The sequence below is a fragment of the Bombyx mori genome, chromosome 13 (assembly GCF_030269925.1).
Source record: "Bombyx mori chromosome 13, ASM3026992v2".
NCBI lineage: Eukaryota > Metazoa > Arthropoda > Insecta > Lepidoptera > Bombycidae > Bombyx > Bombyx mori.
This window is the reverse complement of record NC_085119.1, coordinates 13,430,750-13,458,148: the sequence shown is the minus strand read 5'-3', so window position 1 is coordinate 13,458,148 and position 27,399 is coordinate 13,430,750. Positions and strand designations below refer to the sequence as shown.

At 35.6% G+C, this 27,399-nt stretch overlaps 1 protein-coding gene and 1 long non-coding RNA gene across 3 annotated transcripts in view; one reads left to right on the top strand and one right to left on the bottom strand.

Annotated features, from left to right (window-relative positions):
* The window catches only part of LOC134200007 (uncharacterized), a 212,546-nt gene extending 190,212 nt beyond the window's left edge, over positions 1 to 22,334 (top strand). The window contains exons 2-3 of the long non-coding RNA XR_009974745.1: positions 19,372 to 19,525; positions 20,684 to 22,334. This is a non-coding gene — a long non-coding RNA (uncharacterized LOC134200007). The remainder of the gene's footprint in view (positions 1 to 19,371; positions 19,526 to 20,683) is intronic.
* LOC101740823 (G-box-binding factor) lies at positions 17,539 to 22,799 on the bottom strand. 2 transcript variants are annotated; one of them, XM_012691894.4, is made up of 6 exons: positions 21,767 to 22,799; positions 20,678 to 20,911; positions 20,193 to 20,279; positions 19,398 to 19,475; positions 18,362 to 18,418; positions 17,539 to 17,692 (listed from the first exon to the last, which is right to left on the bottom strand). In XM_012691894.4, exons 1-6 carry the CDS (start codon positions 21,938 to 21,940, stop codon positions 17,627 to 17,629), a joined length of 696 nt encoding a protein of 231 aa, XP_012547348.1. In that variant the 5' UTR covers positions 21,941 to 22,799; the 3' UTR covers positions 17,539 to 17,626. The 2 variants fall into 2 exon arrangements, with proteins under 2 accessions (XP_012547348.1, XP_062527892.1); XM_062671908.1 differs by having other exon boundaries at positions 17,539 to 18,418; positions 21,767 to 21,940.
* Positions 22,800 to 27,399: the final 4,600 nt, after the last annotated feature.

Genomic DNA, 27,399 nt, shown 5'->3' with positions numbered 1-27,399 from the left:
TGTATCTGCTTTTTGACTATTTTTTGAATGTAAATTGTGTTTTGGTGTGCAATAAAGTGTATTATCTCTCTCTCTCTACTAATTGAGTGATCAAAAACTTAGTACACATTTAACAGTAATAAACATTCCAGAGTGTTTATGTTTAGTCCTATCTGGCTACTTTTTAAAACAGGTCCCTCCGTGACCGTCTGTTAAGAACTATGGAATAATTGGAAAATTACTCCCATACTTTTTACTGGTGGTAGGACCTCTTGTGAGTCCGCACGGGTAGGTACCACCACCTTACCTATTTCTGCCGTGAAGCAGTAATGCGTTTCGGTTTGAAGGGTGGGGCAGCCGTTGTAACTATACTTGAGACCTTAGAACTTATATATCAAGGTGGGCGGCGCGTTTACGTTGTAGATGTCTATGGGCTCCAGTAACCACTTAACACCAGGTGGACTGTGAGCTCCTCCACCCATCTAAGCAATAAAAAAAAATACCAACTTATAACATGGAAAAAATTTCTCAAATAAAAAGCTATGACCCCATTGACATTTTACGTTCAGTAATTTCATTACAATAAGTATTACCTGAAGAGCTTCTCCAAGAGTCGCGTTTCTGTTCAATTTAGAGCAAGGGAACGTTCAAATTGGCTATAACGCGAATTAGTCGTCCACGATCAGGTGTTCGAATTTTAAATACTGCGATCCAAATGACTTTAATGATAATCGTACTGATCAAGTCATTAAGTAGAGGCACATTATCTGCAATTTCGTTTGATCTCGTTCTAAGGATGAAAAAAAAATCGATTCTTTAGGATTCTTTGATTTCGGCAATCGGTACGGAGCTTGAACGACTTTAGATAAAGTTACAGTGTGGATCTCAGTTTGAAGGTTTCGGTCTGATTGTTAATAATTTAAGAACTATCTTATGTTAAGGTATTTGCGAAATAGTATACATGACTGATCGGGGTCTCGGATAGGTCATCGTTCTATTTACCACTTCAAATTATTTGTTTCCTAAAATTCTTTAAGTTATACTTTTGAATAAACATGTTACTCATAAAACCGATCACAATAAAATTGTTCGTACTACAGTTTAAAGATAAGTGACAATCGTTTTAGAAAAAATACTAAACAAACACAAGAATAGTAATTTAATTTTGATATTTTTTATAAATTTAGGGAAGAAATATGTTCAATGCAAAAGATTATTTAGTTCTGTTGAAATTAAATACAATTTTTTTCAATTACTTTTACTATAGTACAGTATGTGAATATCTTACTCATACTTGAGACTTGCCGTAATTAAGTCCTTTTTAATATGCACGAGTTAAGCATACTACCTGGAGCCACTGCGGTATCCACAGTGCATTTCCAGAGGTCTTTTTTGACACGTACCATCCGGCTATGGAATGAGCTCCCCTCCACGGTGTTTCCCGAGCGCTATGACATGACCTTCTTCAAACGAGGCTTGTGGAGAGTATTAAGTGGTAGGCAAAAGCTTGGCTCTGCCCCTGGCATTGCTGAAGTCCATGGGCGACGGTAACCACTCACCATCAGGTGGGCCGTATGCTCGTCTGTCTACAAGGGCAATATAAAAAGCATAACCAAAATTTTACACCGTCTTCATTTATATATTGTGCTACTTCCGTATATTAGGTCAATATTCTGGCAATCACGTTGAGATATTTATGCGCTCCGATAACTATTTAAGGCGGATTGTGCCGTCATTTCACTTATCCGTGTACGTAAGCCGGTAATAGTTTCCTTACTCGCAACTCCCGCAAGATATCCTATAGTATATTCTTAAAGTTACAAACAAGGTCATTCAAGTCCTTTTAATCTATGAGAGAACATTGTTTACACAGATAAGAGTAGAACCTAATGATTCTGTGAACTAACTTGCAAAACTGGCGGATGATATATCAAGCCATATCCAGTATTATGTGAGATATACTCGTGTTTATGTTGCCGTGATGAGGTAGGAGATATCGAATCCATTATTTACGGTACGTCTAACAACACCTTTTTGGCCCAGAAACAAGAAAGCTGAGTCATTTTGGCCAAGAAAGTATCTTTATGTTGATCTTCGATTTATTGTAACTAATTCGTGTTGACTATTATTAATTGTTATGATTAATAAATATACGAAGTTGAATATTTTTGTCAGATATAACCACTGAAGTACTATATTGGTCTATATATAACTCACATGCTGTCAGGGTCCTAGGTTATTGTCAAACTATTGCCTACTAGACTTGTAACGCCAGAATATTTAATTTTCAATTAATTTAAACCTTTTTAAATTAACGCCATCTAGCGATTGTACGTGGTGCAGTGTGGAGAATCCGATTTTAAAGTTCGCACACTCGACACTGCATGTCGTGACTGTGCGATTTTACCTATTATTCGACGACAAACTTTGCAAATCACTGGCATGCAGATTTTTCGAGAAACGACACATTATCAATAAAATAAATTTCTGTTCGTTAGTCTCGCTAAAACTCGAGAACAGCTGGACCGATTTAGCTAATTTTGGTCTTCAATTATTTGTGGAAGTCCAGAGAAGGTTTAAAAGGTTTGATAAATATGAAAATGCTCAGAATTAATTGTTTTCCTTATGATGTGCCCCCGTCGGACGGATTCCTTTTGTTTGTTTTAAGTTTTTTTTTATACAAAAGCTTAGGTTTTTTATTTGTCGATTGTGGCACTACGACGTCTGCCGGGTCAGCTAGTGCTTAATAAATAGACAAAGTTGTTTGATATATTTTTGTCCGATATAACTCACATGTTATCAGGGTCCTAGGTTATTGTCAAAGTGTTGCCTACTAGACTTACAGTAATTTGTATTCCTCTTGACATTATCCTACAATATCAGAGGTTTTTTTTATTGCTTAGGTGGGTGGACGAGCTCACAGCTCCTGGTGTTAAGTGGTTACTGGGGCCCATAGACATCTACAACGTAAATGCGCCACCCACCTTGAGACATAAGTTCTAAGGTCTCAGTATAGTTACAACGGCTGCCCCGCCCTTCAAACCGAAACGCATTACTGCTTCACGGCAATAGGCAGGGTAGTGGGTGGTACCTACCCGCGCGGACTCACATGCGGTCCTACCACCAGTAATCAGGTTATGTCAGCGTAGCCTGTCCTATTATCAAACTACATAGGGATTTGACATTAGTTTTACGCTTAAGCGTGTTAGCAATATTCCTGGATACGAAAATAAATCAAACTCACAACAAAAATGTTGGTAAAAATTTTCACAAAGACATTCATTGTAATATTACGGTGGATCTAGAAAGTTCGTGATTCGCTTCGGTCATCAAGTCGGAATGGAGTCGATATTTTCTCGGATCCCATCCAGACAGCGAAGTGCATGCTGAAACGACAACTTCGTAACTTCTCGACGAACGTGCGCAGTCGACCGAAATGAAGGCCGATCCTGTTCGTAGGATACGTTTAGAAACTATAGTAGTATAGAATTTGTACTTTTTTGTATTTAATTTAACCAAAATCAAAATCAAAAAAAGTTTTATTCAACATAAATGAAAGTACATACTTATTGAACGTCAAAAGAATTACCGCCAATTCACAAGAATTAGCCTCCGTCCTGAGAAGAATTGGCAAGAAATTCAGCGGGCATGTTTTTTTTTTTTTTTTTAATATTAGATTTTTATTTTTATTTTAAATAATTTTTTTTTTTAAATATTCATATTACAATAAGTAATTATAACATAACAATTTTACAATATTGAAATTCCCGGAGCGAGCAACTCATTCCCACTTTGTGCAATCTTCTAACGCACTGTTTATTTGTTTTTTCGTGTACAATAAAGAATACTCTCTCTCTCTCTCTATAGTCTTATATGCTTCTTTCCCTCTCTATTTAACTTTGTACATAAAGAGATTAACCTTTATTTACGTATTTAAATATTAGGACGTTATATACCTTGATAAATACGGATTTCTGAGCTGTAAAACATGCTAAACTAAATTCCGAATGCTTATGTTGTTTCTCGCGACGTTTTCCTCCAATGAAACTATTTTGAATTTGAATTTGAATTAATATAAAGGTAAGACTTTTTTACTGGTAATGAGATAAGCTGGCACGACAAAATCATATTATTTCTCATTTTTACTTCTACTTGTTTCGAAACTTTTTCAATCGGCAAAAGAAAATTACTTTTCAACGTCGGCCTTATGTATGTATATAAAATATATTTCTGATAGAATAGCTGATTGCAAAGTTGTAATTCACATGGCAGCGGTGGACGACTCGTTTTCAACATTAAACATTCGAATTCTGGCACGCAAATTTTCAACGGCGCAACACAACTTTCAAATTAGTCAAACTAAACTCATTAACTATTAAATGGTGTGTCTATAGCACTTTATTAGCATTAATAATCATAATAACATTCTTTATGGGATTATTAGCCAATACATAGATATAATAGGGGCTTCAATTGGTTGGTGGTTCTTTATTTGGATGAGAGTAGACATCGCATGCCCAGTTATAAAAAAAAAAAAGAAGACTATCGCCAACCGCACCGCGCGCATTGTACTAGGCTGCACTAAAAGTATCGGGAATGGAATATTTCCACTGTTCCTGTCATATTAAAATCTTTTTGATTGAAAACTCCTTGGTTTTAAAAATCGAATACCATTTATTTATTTAAAAAAAGATTCTCGGTCTTGTCACGAGGTTTTGTCAAACTTGTTTAGTCGTTGAGAAAATGGAATTGACTCGAGAAAATTTAAGAGCGATGATTTATTATGACTTTCGAAGTGGTTTAACACAAAAACAGTGTGTTAACCGGATGATTTCTGCATTTGGTGATGAAGCCCCATCCAAAACCACAATTTATCGCTGGTTTGCTGAGTTTCAACGTGGACGTGTCAAGCTCAGTGATGATACCCGTCAAGTTCGTCCAAAAACTGCAGTCACCCAAGAAAACGTTGATGCTGTGCGTAAGCTGATTGAGGAAGATCGACATGTGACATACTGCAAAATTCAGGCAACTTTAGACATTGGCATGAGTCAAATACAAATAATCTTGCATGAACAATTAGGTGTAAAAAAGTTGTTTTCCCGATGGATACCGCATTCGCTCTGTGAAGAGCAAAAAGCGGCTCGCGTTACTTGGTGCGTCAGAACTCTCAAAAGATTCCACGCAGGATCCTCAAATGCTGTATACAACATTGTATCAGGTGACGAATCCTGGATATACGGGTACGAACCCGAAACAAAAAACCAGTCACGAGTTTGGGTGTTCGAAAATGAGTTAAAGCCAACAAAAATTGTTCGTTCACGGAGTGTTGCAAAAAAAATGGTGGCCACGTTTGTCTCCAAAACCGGCCATGTTACGACTATTCCTCTTGAGGGACAAAGAACGGTTAATGCAGAATGGTATGCTAGCATTTGTTTGCCACAGGTCGTTTCTGAACTCCGTAAAGAGAACTGCAACCACCGCATCATCCTCCATCACGACAATGCGAGTTCTCACACCGCGCACAGAACAAAAGAGTTTTTAGAGCAAGAAAACATAGAATTATTAGACCATCCGCCGTACAGCCCCGACCTAAGCCCTAATGATTTCTATACTTTCCCTAAAATAAAGAATAAATTGCGTGGACAGAGATTTTCATCACCTAAAGAAGCTGTGGACGCCTACAAAACGGCCATTTTGGAGACCCCAACTTCCGAATGGAATGGTTGCTTCAGTGATTGATTCCATCGTATGGAAAAATGTGTTCAATTTCGCGGAGAATACTTCGAAAAGCAATAAATACATTTTTAAATAGTAATGTTGTGTCACTTCGTTAATTCCCGAAATTTTCAGTGCCGCCCTCGTACACGCACCCGCCGGTTGTTTTTCATCTGAATATTTTTTTGGACTTTTGCTACTTTTCTATTACGAACTCTTACGGACGATCATCCTCGCCGTTGTGCGAGTATTATGTGAATACAAATAATTTAAAGGAGTGCTGTCAAGTCGTCAGGCTGGCCGCCACCATTACGCGTCGTCCACCAGTCACGTTCCTTGGATTCTGTCTGTAAGGAACCAGCGTCGGGTTGGCAGGTACATGTATTTCTCATTACCTAGCCTCGGTCTGCCCCTCTTTTTGTTCACCTTTTGGCGATACTCGTCCCCGCAGAAACCTCCAAAAATATAGAACCAGCGTACCGCAGTGGTGAAAATTTGTAAAGATTTAGTTTTTTCCCACTATTTGGGCTCACACACATTTTTTAATGTATATAAAACCAGACGTACTCGCCCGCTGGGCATTTAAAATTAACATTATTATTTATTGTCATTATTAGTATGGAATCCAACACTCATATAAACATTAGCCCATCCATTAGGCAGGTACATGTATTTTCTACATGGATACCAAGTTTCAAGTCAATCGGATGCATGGTTCAGTAGCTATAACGGAACATCCGTAAAAACCACTGTAGATTTATATATTAGTATAGATAAATAATCTGAAAGAAATAACAAGAATTAAGCATATACGACGATTTTATAATTAATAAAAAATAATGCGATATTTAAGTGATGTTATACTGAGACCGTCATTAGTACCACCATTGGGAATCTCTGATACATTAGATTATTTTCCATTTACCACCTAATATCTTGTGTACCGTTCTAACATGTCATACAATGAATCAAAGTCACAAAAAAGAGGTACCACCATCCTACAAAAGATATGTATTTAGAAAAACCAAGCTTATCACAAAGTTTGGCAAAATGCATATTGAGCAAATAATGTAACACAATGTAATGTACCTAGTGGTATCCATTAAAATATTTGATTAACGTGCCAACATCTGCAAACAGAAGGCGGAAAGAGACAGCTATTTTGAAACGCGACATTCAATCTACTTCTACAAATTGTTACCATCAAATTTTATGTTCTTTAGCATCTGTGCCACTATGGTAAATACTAAATATTAAGAGACTTTTTGGCGAGAACGCGAGGAGTGAAGTTGTGTGATTTGTTTCATCTTATCTAATTGTTTATTAGTCTGGTGGTTTATTAACTGTTTAATATCTGTGAAAGTGCACAAATGTGGGAAAATGAAACAAAACCGCTGGTCGTAACTTCTCGGGATCCTCCAAAAAGTCTACTGAAAAAATCTCAGTAAATGACCACCATTTTACTGAGAGTATATTTCATCTCATATCATCTCATATCATCTCATATCATCTCATCTCATTTCATTTCATTTCATTTCATCTCAGTTGATTAATGTTTCAAATTAATCATCTTCATTTCATTTTAGTCCATATTATCATTTTTCATAAAATTAAGAATATAAATTAAAATAAGACTTGACCTAAAAGTCTTAGTTACCAGGTCATAAGGTCCCTTAAAAAAAACTAAATATTGAGGGTAGTCTAATCGTTGGATCTAATGACCGAGGGTGTGGAGGAAATTTCGATTGGCAGTTAGATACTTATCTGTTGGCTTCGGTAAACACATAAGGCTTGAGCTTGTCCCTTTGGTGGTAGGATACATTGTAAGCCCGCGCGGTATCACCATTCTGTTTATTTCTACTGTGGTCGTGCGTCCCGGCTTGGAAGGGGAAGAGGGAGACAGATTTCTACTATATAATTGTGATTTAGAACTTTTAACTCAATGTGAGTTGTGGCATTTGCATTGTGATATCTATAAAGTCCAACAATTCAATAGCAGATAAGTCATAAGCTCGTTAACCCATACCTGTTAACGATTACATAAACATCTTAAAAAAAAAAAAAAATTAATTAGGCTTAAGTCGTGGACGCTATCATTAGAGACAATCTGCTAGAGATTTTTATAAATACATTGTAAAAAGTAATATTGTTTAAAAAACACCAGGATAATCACCTTACATTTTTGAGGCTTTTCATTGATTAAAGACGCTAGATTAGAGTCTTTAGATTGTCTTTAAACCGGTGAAAAAGTAATAAAAGGAAATGATAATCTATTTTGAATTTCAATGAAATACTTCATTAGGTTTCGGTAATGTCTAAAATATTCTATGTTTATTATACCAACGTTCCGAATTCAATACAATAAACATTTGATGTGTCAATTATTGGTTTTCACTCAGCAGTAATTGAAATTTGAATTTGAAATTAATTTTAGAGCTAAATGAAAGCATTAACTTTAAAAAAAGTATCATAATGAGACGAAATTATCTCATGATGGTCTTGTACTAAAATTAATTTAATAGCATAGGTGCGTGAGCTAGCTGATTGCCCAGCTTTCGGTAGGCAGCGGCTTGGCTCTGCCCCTGGCATTGCTGAAGTCCATGGGCGATGGTAACCACTCACGATCAGGTGGGTCGTATGCTCGCCTGCCTACAAGGGTGATAAAAAAAGTGTTAAGAAGCCCACAGATATCGCAATGTGAATGCGGCTGATCTTTATTTTTATTTTTCCTACCTAAGTAGGCCTAGGGCCGAGTAGGTGAGCTCACGGGGATCTACACTGAGGACGTTGCTAACACTAGCCCTAGCAAGAGCAGTGCTTCGCAGAATCTACCACCGGATCGGAAGCGCGACCCACTGAGAAGATCCGGCGAGAAACTCATTGAGATTGCGGCTGACCAGGAGTTCAAAGTCTAATTATATAAGTATAATGGCTGCTCCACTCTTTAAGGACGTATTAATCTTTCTCGGCAGAAATAGGCAGAGTGAAGGTAAGTACCAGTTCAAGCTCACAAGACGCCCTTACACTAGGGATTACGCATATTCAAACTTTTACGGGTTTGATTTTTGTTGAACGATATTATAAATAAATAAAATTAAATAAAAATCTTATATTTATTTCGAGACATTCTAGTCTCATAGTGTGTTAGTATTACAAATAACTTAAGAACTACGTTAGTAATTTATTTTATTTTATTTTTTAATTAAAGTAATTCTAATTATACCAAATCCGTCTCTGGCAGCCTGATTAAGCAGTACGTAGAACATGGAACTTGATGAACCTACCTAAGGTCGGTCCATCCAGCCTTTCTGCTAATACTCACCTGTAATAATTATAGTTCGTCGTAAAAGTAAGCCATTAGTATACAGAGGAGGGCCGTTCGGATTGTCGATAATCCCATTCTCACGGATCGTTTGGAACCTCTGGGTCTGCGGAGGGACTTCGGTTCCCTCTGTATTTTGTACCTATGTTCCATGGGGAGTGCTCTGAGGAATTGTTCGAGATGATACCGGCATCTCGTTTTTACCATCGCACCGCCCGCCACCGGAGTAGAGTTCATCCATACTACCTGGAGCCACTGCGGTCATCCACAGTGCGTTTCCAGAGGTCTTTTTTGCCACGTATCATCCGGCTATGGAATGAACTCCCCTCCACGGTGTTTCCCGAGCGCTATGACATGTCCTTCTTCAAACGAGGCTTGTGGAGAGTATTAAGCGGTAGGCAGCGGCTTGGCTCTGCCCCTGGCATTGCTGAAGTCCATGGGCGACGGTAACCACTCACCATCAGGTGGGCCGTATGCACGTCTGCCTACAAAGGCAATAAAAAAAAAATTGTTCAGTACGTATTTCATTAGAAAATTTGGGAACCGCGCCTGAGGGATTGGAACACCGGCAAGATCGCATAGACGAGTACACCGGGCATCTTATCCCTTAGGTCACAATAACTTCTAAATGCACATAATAATAGAGTATTAAACATTCATTTTTATTTAACCAGTTGAAATTTAACAAAAATGCAAATTTACGACATAAAAACTAATTTTAATAAAAATATTAAACAGTTATTGTTGAAAAGAGAGAAAAAACCTAAATCTTTCATTGCTTATTATTGCTTAGATCGATAGACGAGCTCACGGCCTATTAAGTGTTAAGTGGTTTCCTGAGCCCATATACATCTACAACATAAATTCCATCACCAACCTTGAGATAAGATTTCTAAGGTCGTAGTTTTAACAGTACAACGGCTGCCCTATCCTTGAAGCCGAAACGCATTACTGCTTTACGTTAGAAATGTGAGCTCACCTGCTAGTTAAGGTTACGCTGAAATAGCATCTCAAGGCTTTCAGCTTAGGTAGGAAAAAAAAAGGTAGGGTGGAGATATCGGGTAGCGTACGGACTCACAACACGTCCTACTACCACTTACTTATAATTATTTTAGAATTCTGAACACAAAGACAAAAGCCTGACTGTAATATATTCGTTCAACTACTTTGTTCAATTTTTAATATAGCTTACCAACGTTTCAATTCACTAAAATATTGTAATTCGAAACACAAATCGAAAGAAATATTTCAAATGCCTTTTTCTAAACACGTCAATGCCCAATGCGGAGTCTTCTTAGATAAAATTAAATTTCGTACTCATCAATAAAGTTTCTGTTGGACGGTTAAATTTGAGGGGATTGGGTTCTGGAGGTGAGGGGCTATTTAAAAACACGCTGCTTCATGCTTAATATATATTGCATATAAAAAAATTTGCAAAGAATTTGTACACTATTACACCATTCAAATATTATATTTTTATAAAGCCCTAAGATGTCGCACTGTCCGTGTCTAGATGGGAAGTTTTTCTCATCACTGAAGAGAAGACAATCATCTGTTTTAAAACATTTAAATAAGCATTCCAATATTCGAAAACTGTTACTTCACATGTAACAAGTGTTGCCTGTCATTTCTTACACATACAAACTCCAACAGTTTCAATATATACTCCTAGCTTCTAGAAACGCTAAACAAAATAAAAGCAATCTTGGATATTAGCTGCCAGAAGCTGTCCAACCCTGTGGCAGAATTCAATAACCTGCCAACTCGAATCCCGACTTGACTGCCATTGTTGGCAATAGATGTAGTAAGCATTGTCAATATCTCGACCGGTATTTCTTGATAGAAAGGCAAACGTTTTTTGTGTGTATATATACTTGATGATTTGTCATGATACAATGCTCGCGACAACACGCAGTGATTAATACGCTTTTATTAGCTTCAGACGTATGTATGTATGTTTGTAACGGAATCTTTGAACATGATTTTGACCCCCTTCAAAACGTCGGATTAACTCGAAATTTGGTATACTTATTAACCGACCGATGACAATTCAATATTTAAAAAAAAATTTTAAAGAAAAATTGAAAAAATTGAAATTCAGCTAAGAAATGAAAAATAAATAACAGTTTAAAAAAACTAACAAAATACGCTTTTATAGAAAATCCAACTAAAAAATAGAAAAATTGCTTTTTTACAATAAAATCATTTTTTCTTACACTATTTTTAATTCAAATTTATTTTCTATTTTTTATTTATTTATCATATTACAAATAAGTATTGTACATTTTTTACCGGTGGTAGGACCTCTTGAGAGTCCGCGCGGGTAGGTACCCTGCCTTTTTCTGCCGTGAAACAGTAATGCGTTTCGGTTTGAAAGGTGGGGCAGCCGTTGTAACTATACTTGAGACCTTAGAACTTATATCTCAAGGTGGGTGGCACATTTACGTCGTAGATGTCTATGGGCTTCAATAACCACTTAACACCAGGTGGGCTGTGAGCTCGTCCACTCATCTTAGCAATAAAAAAAACTACATACTCTATTCAAATCGATTTAAATCGATTAATATCTCAAAGCTTAAATTTCACTGCGTTTTCAATTCACAGCGGATCCACTATGCTCGCGAAGTTTTAATAAGAGTTCGCTTGTCAGATTTCATACACACGGTCCGGACCGTACTCTGCATAACAATGCGTAGGTCGGAACATCAAAATATTGTTATTTCATTTAAAATTGCATGCAAATTTTACGTTTGACAGCATTTTATTTGACATTGACAGTTTCGGCTTCAGACGACGTCTGTACAAATATATTTATAATAAGGTTTTATTTTTAATTTTTAGTCATTGGTTTTTTAATCTTTCAGTTTTGTGAAACTTTAAAAAATGTTAATATTTCAGTCTGTGTAACTTTGAAAAAACAAACGTATTTTTGCTGACGGTAGAGCATTTTGTGTGCCCCACACGGTTAGATACCGACATCCTGCGTATTTTTGCTGTGAAGCAATCATGCGTTTCGGCTTGATGTCTGAGACATAAGTCTACTGAGATTCCGATCTCTCATCTCTGGGGTAAGTTGCGCGGGGCGCACGTTGCGTACTCCCGTGACATTAAAAAAGTGAATTTCCTGTCAATTTATTCGTTTATTTAGATTGAGTACCACGGTTTGCCACGTACCATCCGGATTTTGAATGAGCTTCCTTCCACGGTGCTTCCCGATCGCTATGACATGTTCTTCTTCAAACGAGGTTTGTGGAGCGAGAGAGAGCATTGTTGACGTCCATGAGCAACGGTAACCACTCACCATTAGGTGGGCCGTAAGCTTGCTTGCCTACACGGGCAATAAAAACAAAAAGAGATCAAGACATCAAGATCGCTAAATTTCTCGCAAATGTGTAATTTTAAGTGACGAATAACTTCTCGTACAAACTACCAGACATCCAAGCTTTTCGGGTTCGGACGAAGAGTTCGACGAAAGAACTAATCCATAGACACAGCCCAATGAGTTTCTTGCTGGATCTTCTCAGTGGGTTGATTCCGATCCGGCGGTAGAGTCTGCGAAGCACTGTTCTTGCTAGAGCTAGTATTAGCAAATTCTCTCAGGTTAAGTCCGTGAGCTCACCTACCCATTCGGGCGTAGCCCCTTAGGCTACCAGCGAATAAGTAGGGAAAAAAATTAGACAAATAATCCATTTATCACTAAAATAATTGATCTCTCAAAGTATATCGTGTCTCTATAGACGTAACAGCGCTGTGACGGTGTAAGTCTCAAAAATAATCCTTAAAAAATCAATTGGATTACATGAAAGGATCGTAGATTTTGTGTTTTATGTTTGCGTTGATAATGCTGAACTAAGTCACGTACGGCTCGACGCCGGCGCGCATGTTATTCAAACGATACGTTTGGTGCTCGTGATAACGAAATGTTCGCACGTTTTAACCGTATTTTTGTACTTCGGAACGGTGAAAATACGTTAGTAAGGAATACGAAAATACGCATCGTACGAGACATTGTTTCGGTATTATTTTTAACCTATTGCATAGCTTCTATCGCGGGCCTTGAGCGCGACGACTGAATCAAGAAATTCCGTAACGAAAATAACCTGACCCCACTACGCCTACTATGTAGCTCGTGTTCAACACATTCACACGTTGCGCTGGTGTAGTGTTTGTGAATAAGCGCGCGGCGTGACGTCGCACTGCATGAGCATCATGAAAAGTCTGCCCATCTCTCTCTCACGCGGTCTAGCCTATGAGTGTGAAGGGGACAGTTAATGTTTTGCTTTTGTTAATGTTATTATTGAACAATTATTATTGTCTAATTGTAATTGCATAAGTTGATAAAAAATGCTTTGCAATAGCTTTACCGCGGCAGTCCCCGAGTGCCACACGTCTTTTTTTTGTTGTTAATTCTTTCAATAATTCTGTTAACGCTTTTTTGTTCCGAATTCTTGTTATACTATAAAGTACTAGTTATCGGCAAGAACATTTCACATTTCTAATAAAACTTTAATGTTTTACGTTATTGTGATTTTTAATTACGTGAGACGAATACTGAACGATTTAAAAGAAAATTGAACATCCATACATATAAATAAAATTGGAGTGTCTGTTTGTAATATTGAAATAGCCTCTTTTTACTACATGCATATGAATATATATACGGTACATACACCAAAATAAAAAAATTTACAATTTTTGTCTGTCTGTCTGTCTGTTTGTTCCGGCTAATCTCTGGCAATTACTGACTAACTTTGATTGTATTTTTTTTACATTTTAGTAATAATATAAAAACAACAATTTCATAACGAATTGAATTAAAGCAATTGAACATTCGCTATATACGTTTTATTGACAGCAAAATTCTCATTACGGTCATATCCCATTCGAAACTCGAGGGACCAACTGCTGTTACGATGAACCCCGGACAATGAAGCCGGGGCTGACCTAGGACGGACAATTGAACTAACTTGTGGAATAAAGCTTGCTTTGTAATGAACGCATTAGAAAGGGACTTTATACAATATTGTACATTGAAAAATATAAATTAATTTAACATATTACATTCTCAAAGGTGTAGAGTATCAATGTAAATTATCATTGCTTTAGGTTTGACAAACTGTGGCCATCTTAAGATTTCTAATAGAGACCTCGATAACAATGTTCTCGAAGCCTATATCGTAGTGGCATCACGCGACTATTAGGTTACAGATAAACCTAGTATCTTGATAGAATCTGGAGTATTTCAACCATTAACATACAGAATAACAAGAACAAACAAAGAGTTATACACATATAAATTAACTTTTGACTGTTATGAAAATATTAGAATTAAATTGGTTTAATTTATTAAAGATATTATGATATCTGATCATTTTCTGTGGGCGTCCATAATAGTGCACCAGGTGTTGTGCGACTCACATAGGGGCGAGGGTTTAAAATGTTTAACATGTTGATCGTCGACATACTACAAAAAAGGTGATAATCAATTACCGTAGTCCGGCATTGAAAATCTGTCAAGCGATATTGATGATGATAGCACATTTAGCTTTCTGTCCTTCTGCATCTTTAATCTTTTGACTATTTCTTAAATCTAAGCCTGTTGTAAGTTGTCAGATTGGTGAAGAACTATATTAAAATTAATGCATTTATTATTTATTACCTATTTACTACATCTCCAAATACGTAGGTACTACAAGTATATACTAGGTAATGTTAGTTAAAATACAATAGTTCTATCATTTTTTTATACTAAAACTAAACGCTTCTTGTCTACTTGAACTCAAGATAAAATCTCGCTTCACAAAGTTCTGGCACGGATGTAGCAAAGCGTAAAAAGGGTTGAAAGAGCTCACTGAAAATCTCCGGGTTGGAATGACCTCAATAATTATCTCTCATTCACTTTATCTCCTGCCCTACGCCGGTAATGAATGAGCCACATTAAGTTTAATTAAAACGGCCTTTTGGCTCCACACTTTCAAGTATTTTTCAGTAGGAAATCCTTCCGAGATTTTTGTCAACATGATTCAAGTTTAAGTGAATTAAATTGGGACTTGAATTTTAAGAGGACTCTTTAGTCGATTGCTCTCGAGGAGCAAGGAGAGAGAAAACGAAAAAAACTTAAATGAATTCATCATATTAGTAGGTCATTAAATAACTGTTTGTATATGTAAAGTGTGTACTTTAACTTTTTACTTTTATAGATTGTCAAAAAAGCTCAGAGTTGATTTTAAATAATATCTAGAGCATGAGTTTAGATTTAGTCGTGAAGCGTAAGTCTTTATTACACTCAAAGTAATGTGCTATGGATCAGGACGAATTGACAATCGTAATTTGTTATTAATAATTAATATTTTATTTTATATCAAATTTCATAACGCTACCATCGCAAAATGTTATTTTATATATCAAGTAGTTACAGTACATACATATTTGGAATTATGGAAAAATGTAAAAATAAATGCATTTATTTTAAAATAATTTATGAGTATAGGTGATCGTGTGCTTGAAGCTACCTTAGGATAAATGATAAGAAAGGAAAGGATAAGGGGATTTCAAATCAAGCGATGGGGCAGTTCCGGTGTTTGAATCCGTCAGACAGATACGAATTTTGCAGCGAAACTCGTGTCTCACACATGTTCACGTATTATTTTCACGACGAAGAAATAACAAATCAAAACCTGCCAAAAATATAGTATAATTTACATTACTTAATTAGTGGTAGTATTTGAGTTCTGACGCGTAGGTTCTATCGTTATTCAGCCTATTTCTGCCGTGAAACAGTTTCCATTTAAGGCCGGGGTAGCTGTACTGCACATATATGTAGCTGAGACTAAGAAAGCCATATCTAAAATGTCTAAGGAATATACGTTATTGATGTCGTGGGCTCCGATAACCACTTAAAACCAGGTGAGCTGGTAGTACGTTCTCTCGTCTAAATAATAAATAAAATGCTTGCAACAGTACAATCTATATATAGGTATATATATATAAAAATGAATTGCTGTTCGTTAGTCTCGTTAAAACTCGAGAACGGCTTGACCGATTTTGATAATTTTGGTCTTGAATTATTTGTGGAAATCCAGAGAAGGTTTAAAAGGTAGATAATAAATATGAAAATGCTCGGAATTCAATAAAAATAACAATTTTGTTTTCCCTTTGATGTGTCCCCCGTCGGACGGATTCCTTTTGCTTGTTTTATGTTTATTTTATACAAAAGCTTAGGTCTTTTATTTCTCGATTGAAGCACTACAAAGTATGCCGGGCCAACTAGTAATCTAATACAATTAATGACATCAGATACGACAAATTCTAATTCCAAATACCTTTCAAGAATTGTTGATACTAATACCAACTATAACGGACCTTTAATTGCAAAGAAAAAGTCGCGTATAAAGCGAAATGTCGCTTAAAGCAAATAGCCTTTCGCCTGTCAAAATTAAATCTGTCAGACCAAATTGGAACATGGAAATAAGTAGTAACAAGCTCGGGACAATTCGTTAATAATACGAACTGAAAATGCACAATCCGATAAAATCATAAACAAATATTTTCATAACAACCGAACTTTACAAATACAGAAGCAGTAAATGAAATTTATGGAATATAAATTGTGAAGTATTATTATGTCTCGGCATTATTAGTATTGAAATAGAATTTATTTCCGAATTGGTCGATTTCATTGTTTCGACCCGTAAATTTACTATTTCCGTGCTTAAAATAAGATATGTGCATTATGTAGGTTGATATCTTTTATTTTTATTGCCCTTATAAGCAGAGCTTGGCTCTGCCACTGGCATTGCTGAAGTCCATGGGCGACGGTAATCACTCACCATCAGGTGGGCCGTATGCTCGTCTGCCAACAAGGGCAAAAAGAAAACAATTTTTCTGAATAACTAGAATACATTGAACCAAACATAATATGAACGATTGGAAACCTAAGGAACGACTCGTAATAAAAATCCTTCAAATTTATTAAAATGATTAGTTATTAATAAAATTACGAATAATAAAATGTGCTAGTGTTAAAATGTATGGTAGTAAAGTTTATTACGTGTTCCACAGTGTAAGTGGAAATGACGAGCTCCACAGTGAAAATTAAATATGGAATGGATCAAATGATTAAACATTAATTTTAATTGCACTATAAAGTAACTGTAAGCACAGTGGCCCTAGCAAGAGCAGTGCTTCGCAGAATCTACCACCGGATGGGTCGCGTTTCCGATCCGGTGGTAGATTCTGCGAAGCACTGCTCTTGCTAGAGTCAGTGTTAGCAACTCTCCGGTTTGAGCGCCGTGAGCTCACCTACAAACGTTAGGATGAATCTGAAATAGCCTCTCAAGGCTATCCGCATAGGTAGGATAAAAAGGGCCTAAATTTTATGAAAGCTTTGGTCCAAAAACCTTAAAAAAAACAACTAAAACGCATAAAGCATGAAATATATAGATTCTATCTTACAACTAGTTGCATCAAATAATTTATATTAAGGGGATGTGTCTAGATGTATCTAGAGTAAAAAGCATAAAATTAACAAATTATTTTAATCAACATAAAAAAATTACGAATGTTTCAAACGCGGCTATCGTACAAATAAATTTACAAAATATTTAAACATTAGTCAGTTTTGTTGCAATTACTCCCTTTGCTTTGGTTTGATTCATTTACATCATTACGCAGAAGCTGAAAAGAAAAACGACATTTTAAACTGTGGTTTTAGGTATAAGTTTTTTTTTAATAAACAAAGTTGTGTGGTGTATAATGATAATTTAACTATCTACTTTTTTCTTATAAAGAACAAGCATTCGTAACGCATCCGTTTTAAAATATTATTTGAGAAATCTGAAACTAATTGCATGCCTACTCACTTGTGAGATAAATATACTTTCCAAATTTACATTATTAAGAGTTCTCTCTGTTCTTATAATATAATTTGCGTAATATATATAATGTAAATTATAATTTGCGTAATTACTGGTGGTAGGACCACTTGAGAGTTCGCGCGGGTAGATGATACCACCGCCCTGCCTATTTCTGCCGTGAAGCAGTAATGCGTTTCGGTTTGAAGGGTGGGGCAGTTGTTTTAACTATACATGAGACCTTATAACTTATCTCAATATTATAACTTATCTCTTATCTCAAGGTGGGTGGCGTATTTATGTTGTAGATGTCTATGGGCTCCAGTAACCACTTAACACCAGGTGGGCTGTGAGCTCGTTCACCCATCTAAACAATAAATAAGGAAGTTTATAGACAAACAAAGAATTTAAGCTAAAGTGACAGTTACAAAAAGACAAGACAGTTACAATCCAGTTTCATATGGTTTTTAAAGAAATAACATATAATTTCAACCTTCAACGGGCGCGGCCGGTGGTGCTGTTTGCTCTGGTGCCGGTGCTGTCTCAGGTGCTGTGGAAAATAAAAACCAAGAAGCCAATGATAAATAAACATTACAAACATTAGGCCTTACTAAGACCAACCCTAAAGCGAATACAACATAATAACCAAGCAAAGAGTATGAATCGGCTTTTAGCAAAATACTCGTACGTATTAGACAAAAAAATCACAAAGCCAGTGCCAGAGAAACTTTATAAATATTACGCCTTGCTAAAAACAAGCCTAAAGCGTATAACACCAGCATAACCAAGCAAAGAGCATGAATCGACTCTTAGCAAAATATTAGACTGATTTTAAAAACCTTACGGATAAAAGGACATAATATCATAAATGAAGACTTAGAAGGCCGCCATATTGAAAATTAAATTTTGTTGGTTAATCCTAGTAATAAACCTAATGACACGATTTTTTTTAGATGATGTGAAAATCGCAATGAGTATTTGTATTAGTCAACAAGGTATAACAAAAAACACGTGTGGCACTCGGGGACTGCCGCGGTAAAGCTATTGCATAGCATTTTTTAGCAACTTATGCAATTATAATTAGACAATAATAATTTAATATTAAAACAATAATAAAATAAGTCTACGCTATATTTATACATTAAGAAAAGCAAAACATTAACTGTCCCCTTCACATTCATAAGCTAGACCGCGTAAGAGAGAGATGGGCAGATTTTTCATGATGCGCATGCAGTGTGACGTCACGCCCCGCGCTTATTCACAAACACTACACAAGCGCAACGTGTGAATGTGTTGAACGCGAGCTACATGGTGCCGGAGTGGGGTGTTAGGTTTCATTTTCGTTACGGAATTTCTTATTCGATCGCCGTGCTCAAAGCCCGCGATAATTGCTATGCAATCGCTTGAAAATCCTATACCTCGCCGATTAATTAAATGAATCACACCGTATACGGAGTTTTTTTTTTTTTTATCTTAAGTACTCCTCACTTTCATACTTCACAGAATGAAAAGAATAAATCCAATATTACCTGGTGCTGTTTCCGCTGGTGGGGCTGGAGTAGCTTGAGGGGTTGGTTCTGGAGCTGGAGCTGGCGCTGCTGGTGCTCCTGGAATCAAATCGACATTAAAATATTTTGAAAAGGATTAAGGATGTTAGGTAAAAGTTATTATTAGCTATTAGACAAAAAAAGCGTTGGCTTGTTATTTTTATTAATTCGATTATTTTCTAGAAGAATATTTGACGTATAAATTCTGCAGCAATTGTCTTTTTATGTTATAACAAACTAAAACTTGCAAGCCGATTAAAGAACCTCTTTTTTATTTAATGTACATTAAAAATATAGTTAGTCCATTTAATTTAGAAGGATACATACACTCAAAATAAGGTCGGCCACTACACGTGAAGCGTTTAAGACAAAGGTTCGAGAACTGTTTCTCAGAGAATTAGCAGAGTCATCTAATTGATAATATTTGTTTATATATGTTTTTATATGTATATATTTATATATATCTATATATTTATGTATATATATTTATTTAAGTACGAGTATTTGTATCTATCAATATTATGTATGTTATATATACACATATGTTTAAGTAATATCACCTTCAAACTACAACCACCAAGGTTCATCTCTGCACCCCCCTAAGGTAGACTGTCAGAGAATGCTTATGGCATTAAGTCTACCTTTATACTGTCTAGTATACAAAGTTATAAATAAATAAATACACCTACAAATAAAATAACGGCTTTTCTCCTCGTGAACTTAGCAGTAGTCATGGGATATAAGCGGTAGGTTTGTTTAGGGATAAAACTCTTATACCTTCTGCTGGAGGTGCTGCTTCCGGTGCAGGGGCCGCCGGCGCAGGTGTACCATCAGCCGCGGGAGCAGCGGCAGGTGCTGGAGCACCTATGATTTAAAATTTACCCTCAATAAATATAAGCAAATCAGACAATCAGTATGAACGTTACATTAAGCTTACGATTCATTATGAAACGCCTTTGAGAATTTGATCTTGGATCTCGATTTAGGTTTTAAGATTTCGTAAATGTCATAAATGAACTCTTCATTAAACAGACAATAAACGCTTACCGGAGCCCAACTTGAAATATAAAATTGAAGACTCAAATGGTACTAAGGTACTACGTTGTCCCACCCCATAAAACACTCAAATTAGCTTGACTTTTTAAGAACCATTAAAGGCTTTATGGGCTACGGTAGCTTCTTACCACCAGGTGTCGTACGAACTCATCTGCCTGCTATAGATGTAAACATTATTCTAAATCTAATTATTTTGTTTGAAATACCTTCAGCGGGTGCTGCTGGGGGAGCTGCTCCTTCTGCTGGGGGAGCTGCAGGTGCTCCTTCCGCAGGAGGCGCTGCAGGTGCTCCTTCAGAGGGAGGTGCTGCAGGTGCTCCTTCTGCAGGAGGTGCTGCAGGTGCCGGTGTCCCTTCGGCGGGTGGCGCGGGTGTCCCCTCCGCGGGGGCCGGTGGGGCTCCTTCTGCTGGAGCAGGAGCTCCTTCAGCAGGCGTCGGTGCACCTATTAGACAATTGAACAGCTGTATCAAAATAGGCAAAAATAAAAAAAAGTCGTTGTCAAACCAAAATATGCAACATGTGCACTTTTTGAGATTTTTACTTTTTTACTTTTTCGTATAGTTTACAGCCCTATTGTCTACTGTATAAAAAAACTGTTATGTGTCTTAAACTTTCATATTTATGTAATTTTTAAAAATTCACCTTCATATAAAATTTTATACGAAAATGTTTTTAATACGCTTTTATTAGCTTTAGACGTATGTGTATGTATGTTTGTAACGGAATCTTTGAACATGATTTTGACCCCTTTGTAAACGTCGGATTTACTCGAAATTTGGTATACATATTAAGGAGCGAAGACAATTCAACATTTAAAAAAAAATTGAAAAAATTTAAATTCAACTAAAAAATGAAAAATAAATAATAGTTAAAAAAAACTAACACAATACGCTTTTATAGAAAATCCAACTAAAAAATAGAAAATAAATTTTAATAAATTTGAATTAACAATAGTGTAAGAAAAAAAAATTTTATTGTAAAAAAGCGTGGGGTGCTTTTCAGGATATTATCAAATTAACCCTTCTACTCATATCTGTTCATAAAATATTTATAACTACTTATACCATGCACCCCACGCTTTTTTACAATAAAATCATTTTTTCTTACACTATTTTTAATTCAAATGTATTAAAATTTACTACTCGTTAATTCAAAATAAAATTTTGGCACATAGCAGATTATGATTATATTTTTGTTTTGTTTAGTAGCTACAGCTTTAGTTTCACAAACAACGCAGGGAGATTTCTAACTTAGGATTTTTTTTTAATTGTGAATTTAGATCAAAGCATTTACTAACCTTCAGCTGGAGGTGCTGGGGCCCCATCAGTGGGGGCTGGTGCTCCCTCTGTAGCCGGAGCGCCTTCCGTTGGAGCTCCCTCAGCCGGTGCTTCTGCACTACCCTCAGCAGGAGCAGCAGCATCACCCTGTTGTCCTTCCTGTCACCCAACAAGAAACTTGTAACAGCTATCATAAGAAAATCTTCTAGAAATGCTTCTATCAATCTCTAATCATTAGTATTAAATAAATAATTGTTAGTATCAATAAGTGTTCGTAACACAGCGACGTATTTTTAAATATAAGCAGCTAAGCATGGCCTTATTTCCAGTTTTGTTAATTGTTGTCCAATTTTATTAGTTTTATTATGCAATTGTTGTCAGATTTGTGGTTAACTTTCTATTGTTAGTAATATTTTGGCAACTACATTAGACATTATTAATTTTCTAACATTAAAGTTTTTTTATTATAGCTAAATTTTATTTAATAAGCCTGAAAATAGTTATCGTCCACTGAATTGATTGTAAAATACAACTAAAATGTTAACGCTTTTAGCTATGAAGCTGCTGAAATAAAACACAATACGGACTTACCCTGGCCTATTTAATTTTCATCTCAAGAATCCTCTAATTAAAACGGAAATTAAAACTATACAGCTGGCAAACAGCTTTTTCATTTGTGATCATTCAGAGAAGGCGGTCGAGTCGATAAAAAAAATAAAAATATGGCATGGTACAGGCACTTTCTTTTTGTTCCAACGACTCAGCCATTCCGTTGTTATCTACCTGAATGAACTTCCAGATGAAAATATTTCTCTGTGTTTTGAGTTTAAAGTATATATTTTCCTGTCACATAGTTTAAAACATTTTATTGAACAGGCAGTGAAACAGTTAGAAATGCGATGCCATATAGTTATTAACGTTGCCGTTTCGAAGGATTATAATTTTATTTATTTATTTTACGATACGTAGACTTCGGATGATACCCAAGAACCGAGCGTGCTTGTTCTTGTCTCGTGTTTGTGTCTAGTATAAAAAATCGTAGTTCGGGGCATTTAAGGTAAAAGCACCTATTACGGAGGTATTTCGCAAAATTTGAAAGTAAGAAAGAAAAATAAGCATTTATAAGTATTTCTAAAGATGGAAAAAATTTTCATCGTCAAAAATGGAATTTAAATTTCGTATTACTGTTGAGTCTATGTTTCTTTTCTAGAAATTACTTATTTAAAAAAATGTTTTAAATAGCCGGGTCGATTTTCCCTAATACGGAGGTATGATTGAGGTAAGAGCCTATTACTGCGGTAGACGGTTCCTAATACAGAGGGTCAGAAATTATATTTATTAAGTTCCGAACATATAATATTTATTAAGTAAATAATATAAATGTGAAGAACTTAAATTGTAAGTTTTGCATTAATTGACCACTTTTAATGAAATTTATAATACAAATGTATCTAGTAAGTATAACAGTGCATTCACACAGGTCGGCTCGGAAAGAAGAGTACATTTTTACCGCGTTTAAAAGTGATTTGGATTGTATTTTAACATGAGAATTCTAGGGAATTTCGAATGTATACACATAAATAAAATTGGAGTGTCTGTTTGTAATATTGAAATAACCGCTTTTTACCACATGCATATAAATATATATACGGTACATACACCAAAATAACATTTTTTACAATTTTTGTCTGTCTGTCTGTTTGTTCCGGCTAATCTCTGGAACGACTAGACCGATTTTGACGAGACTTTCACTAATAGATAGCTGATGATATAAGGAGTAACTAAGGTTTTTTAGATTTAAACTTAATGGTAAACTTAAGGTAAGTGAAGTTTTCGGCTCAATTCAGACATCGGTGGCAACGGCCGACAGCGATGTGAAGGCCTACCCGATCTTGTGGACCGAATGGTAAACAGTCGACGTCGCCCTAAGCACGTCATTACGGATCTTCCCGATCCATTAACGGTGTTTTAGGTACCTCAAGCACCGGTTACCGTCCTCGCCGAACCCGTCGCTTGCAATGAAGAACTCGAAGAAGAAATCAACCTATAGACGCAGCCCACTGAGTTTCTCACCGGATCTTCTTAGTTGGTCGCGTTTCCGATCCAGTGGTAGATTCTTCGAAGCACTGCTCTTCGTAGGGTCAGTGTTAGCAACACTCCCGGTTTGAGCCCCATGAGATCATCTACACGTCAAGGGGAAGCTGAAATAGCCTGCCAAGGCTATCAGCATTGGTAGGAGAAAAAAAAGGTGCGAAGAGCACTTTCAGCTTTGAAAGAATTTTAAACTTTATCTACATTGTTTTATAGATCAGTATCGCTTGAAAGGATAAAAATGTTCGGTGGCTGATGCGGCGGCCGCTGCCACTGCTGTTTGAATAGAGCTATACATATTTAAGATGAACAAAATAGAATTACTTAATGGTAAATTTATTGAGGACTGCTTAGGAACAAACAAACAAAGCATTTGCTTGACCATCTGTGAATGTTTCACAGATGGTCATCTGTGAATGTAAACAAAAGATAAGAAAGTTTAATAGTTTTATGAATGAGTCTTTGTGCCTTTACCGACTCAATAGAAATATCTGTACGGGATTTCTGGGAATCTGTCATAAATGGTTCATAAAAACAAATCGCTATACCCGAAATTGACGCTATAGTATCCAAAGTCGCTCTTACCGAATGAATTTCTTACGAAAATATGCTTTAAATTCAAGGGACATAAGTTTGACGTCGCTATAACCGAGGTCGTTATTAATGAAATCCACTGTATTTAATATATTTTAATAACCTTTCACTTGTACACTATTCCCCTCTTATACATCGTATTTCTCTCTGCTAATGGTTTGCTGGAAGAAAACTCATGAAGAGTTAAGCTCGCCTTTGTACATAGTATTTAGACATTCTTTAAATCTGTTTTTATTGTATTATCTTTTTGTGTAAAATAAGTATAAATAACCTTTCTATTATTTCTATGGAATCCTAAAACTTGTAATTTTATGTTCTATGAATATGACCGTAATAGGAGATCATAGAACCTAACACAGAGTTACCTGGAAATAACTACCACCGTAATAGGAAAACTACTCGTATTTTTTTAATCCTAATTCTGACCCATCAAAATTTCGATAAACAAAGAATGTAAATACTTAATCAAACGATAACAGTTTTTTGGCCCAGATGTGTAAAACTCAAGTCAACAGTTATACAAAATAAATGATTTGTGATTAATTAAAATACACCTTCCTATTTTTACCCCTTCTAAGAAACCAACATTTTGCACTCGACAGTTTTCATATTTAACGTAGATTTTTAATGAATAATACATACCGCAGAATATGGTTTCTAATTTACAAGATTAATAATTATTCCAACTAAACTTGGAACTAATTCAATAACTTAATAAATTGAAAGTTATAAACAATTAAATATGCCCAGTATATTTCCTATTTCGGAGTTATACCACCGTATTAGGATTAATCTATAAAATTCGTACCGTATTACGGCGGTATTTTGTTTCTGATTTTTTGAGTAAAAAATGAGTTACATATATGAAACAAGCTATTTAAAAAGTAAGTATAATAGTAGGAAAATGCTACAAATAACACATTAACAAAGTTGAACGACTTATTAATACAAAAAACTTAGTTTCTAAATATTAGTGTACTTATTTTTTTGTTCCGCGTTTGTATGGAAACTCCTCTCACGTTGATGCCGTGCTACAAACTGATAGATCTTGTAGTGTTGTTTATATGCTACACTTGAAAATGTCAGTTATGTTATGAAGTAATAGATTTAGAATAAATAGATTCCGTTTTGGTGAGCTTAAACTGAATAAAACAAGAATAAATGTCGAAAATAGAAATACCACCGTAATAGGAAGCGATTTTGACTACCGCCGTATTAGGAGCTTTTACCTTAATATGAATTTACATTTATTTGGTTCCATCATTGCCCTTCTATACTTAATATTATAAAGAGGAAAGATTTGTTTGTTTGTTTGTTTCGAATAGGCTCCGAAGCTACTGGACCGATTAGAAAAATTATTTTTCCATTAGAAGCCGACATTGTCCCTGATGAACAAAGGTTACTTTTTTTTTTTTTTTTTTTGTTCATATGTATATTTCCGAAGCGAAGCGAGGGCGGATCGCTAGTCTTTAATAAACTAACTGAAGGAGTCATCATAGGCATTTAATTCATATGCTTACTAGTGGGCTTAACACATTCTTTTTTGCCTTCTGATCTATCTACACCTGATTGAACTGTAAGGATCCACAAATAAAGAGATTGGGAAAACATTAAGGAAGCGTTCGGTGACAAACAAACGAACAGTAGAATTATATCTATATAGATACGACCACAAATATGATTCAAACTTGAAACCTTATTAAACACAATCAATTAAAGATCTAGGAACAATTTTTTTTTATTGCTTAGATACTATACTGAGACCTTAGAACTTATATCTCAAGGTGGGTGGCGCATTTTCGTTGTAGATGTCTATGGGCTCCAGTTATCACTTAACACCAGGTGGATTGTGAGCTCGTCCACCCATCTAAGCAAAAAAAAACTATGATCCGGAACTAAACATGAAGCCGGTGGGTTTTTAACAATCGGACCAACGAGGTTATCAACTTTAAACAAAATTAGCTCAGCATTTTTTTTCTACATTTTTTAGAGTCTGTGGTACACTTTGTAGTGTAGATGATTAGAGATATAAATCTCTAATCAGAATTACGATTGCGAATATTATTATCAAACAAATAAATATAACCTATATATATAAAAATGAATTGCTGTTCGTCAGTCTCACTAAAACTCGAGAACGGCTGGACCAATTTGGCTGATTTTGGTCTTGAATTACTTGTGGAAGTCCAGAGAAGGCTTAAAAGGTAGGTAAATATGAAAATGCTCGGAATTAAATAAAAATAACAATTTCGTTTTTCCTTTGATGTGTCTCCCGTCGGATGGATTCCTTTTCTTTGTTTTAAGTTTATTTTATACAAAAGCTTAGGTATTTTATTTATCGATTGAGGCACTACGAAGTCTGCCGGGTCAACTAGTCGTTCATAAAAATTTTCGTCACAAGTCTTTTGCTTTTAAACTTGGATCACGACATTAAACGAATGCCTTATAATTACAGTTCTGTGCCTAACAAAAGCGGCGAATTTAACGCTGGAAGCATCATGACTAATATTTTCATAGTAATAGATAAATGAGAATTGTACCCCAAACAAATTTAACCAAAAAACGTTCCTTTTTTTGATTGGATTTTTTTCACAACTAATTTATGTGTAACGCATCTTTGTGATCAACAATTTTCTATTTGAACAAATCGCTGTTTTAAAATACCCAGATCATAATTTAAATGAAAATCCCAAATATCACTGAAATAAATAATGTTTGGAAAACTATTTATCATGCCGGAATAAAACTTCTTAAAGTAAACAAAAATTAGTTACCACAGAGGACAACAAGGGCACATAATCTAAGGAGTACGAGGATAGGGAACACAAAAGAACACATACTTATTATATAAGTAGACAAAATTATCATTTATTAAACGTATTCATTATCTTACAAAAACATTATTCAATGTGGTAAATAAATATTTTCTTTTTTTTACGTGTTCGCGTTAATTCAATTTGGTCGTTAC

Bases quoted from the DNA above. Each gene is read 5' to 3' on its own strand.
- LOC101740823 (XM_062671908.1), bottom strand. From the start codon at position 21,940: ATGATAGCTGTTACAAGTTTCTTGTTGGGTGACAGGAAGGACAACAGG. The intron at 20,280-20,677 runs GTATTTCAAACA...TTTAAATCATAG, and splicing joins CCCAGCAGCACCCGCTGAAG to GTGCTCCAGCACCTGCCGCT. The intron at 18,419-19,397 runs GTAATATTGGAT...TATTTTCCACAG, and splicing joins ACCAGCGGAAACAGCACCAG to CACCTGAGACAGCACCGGCA.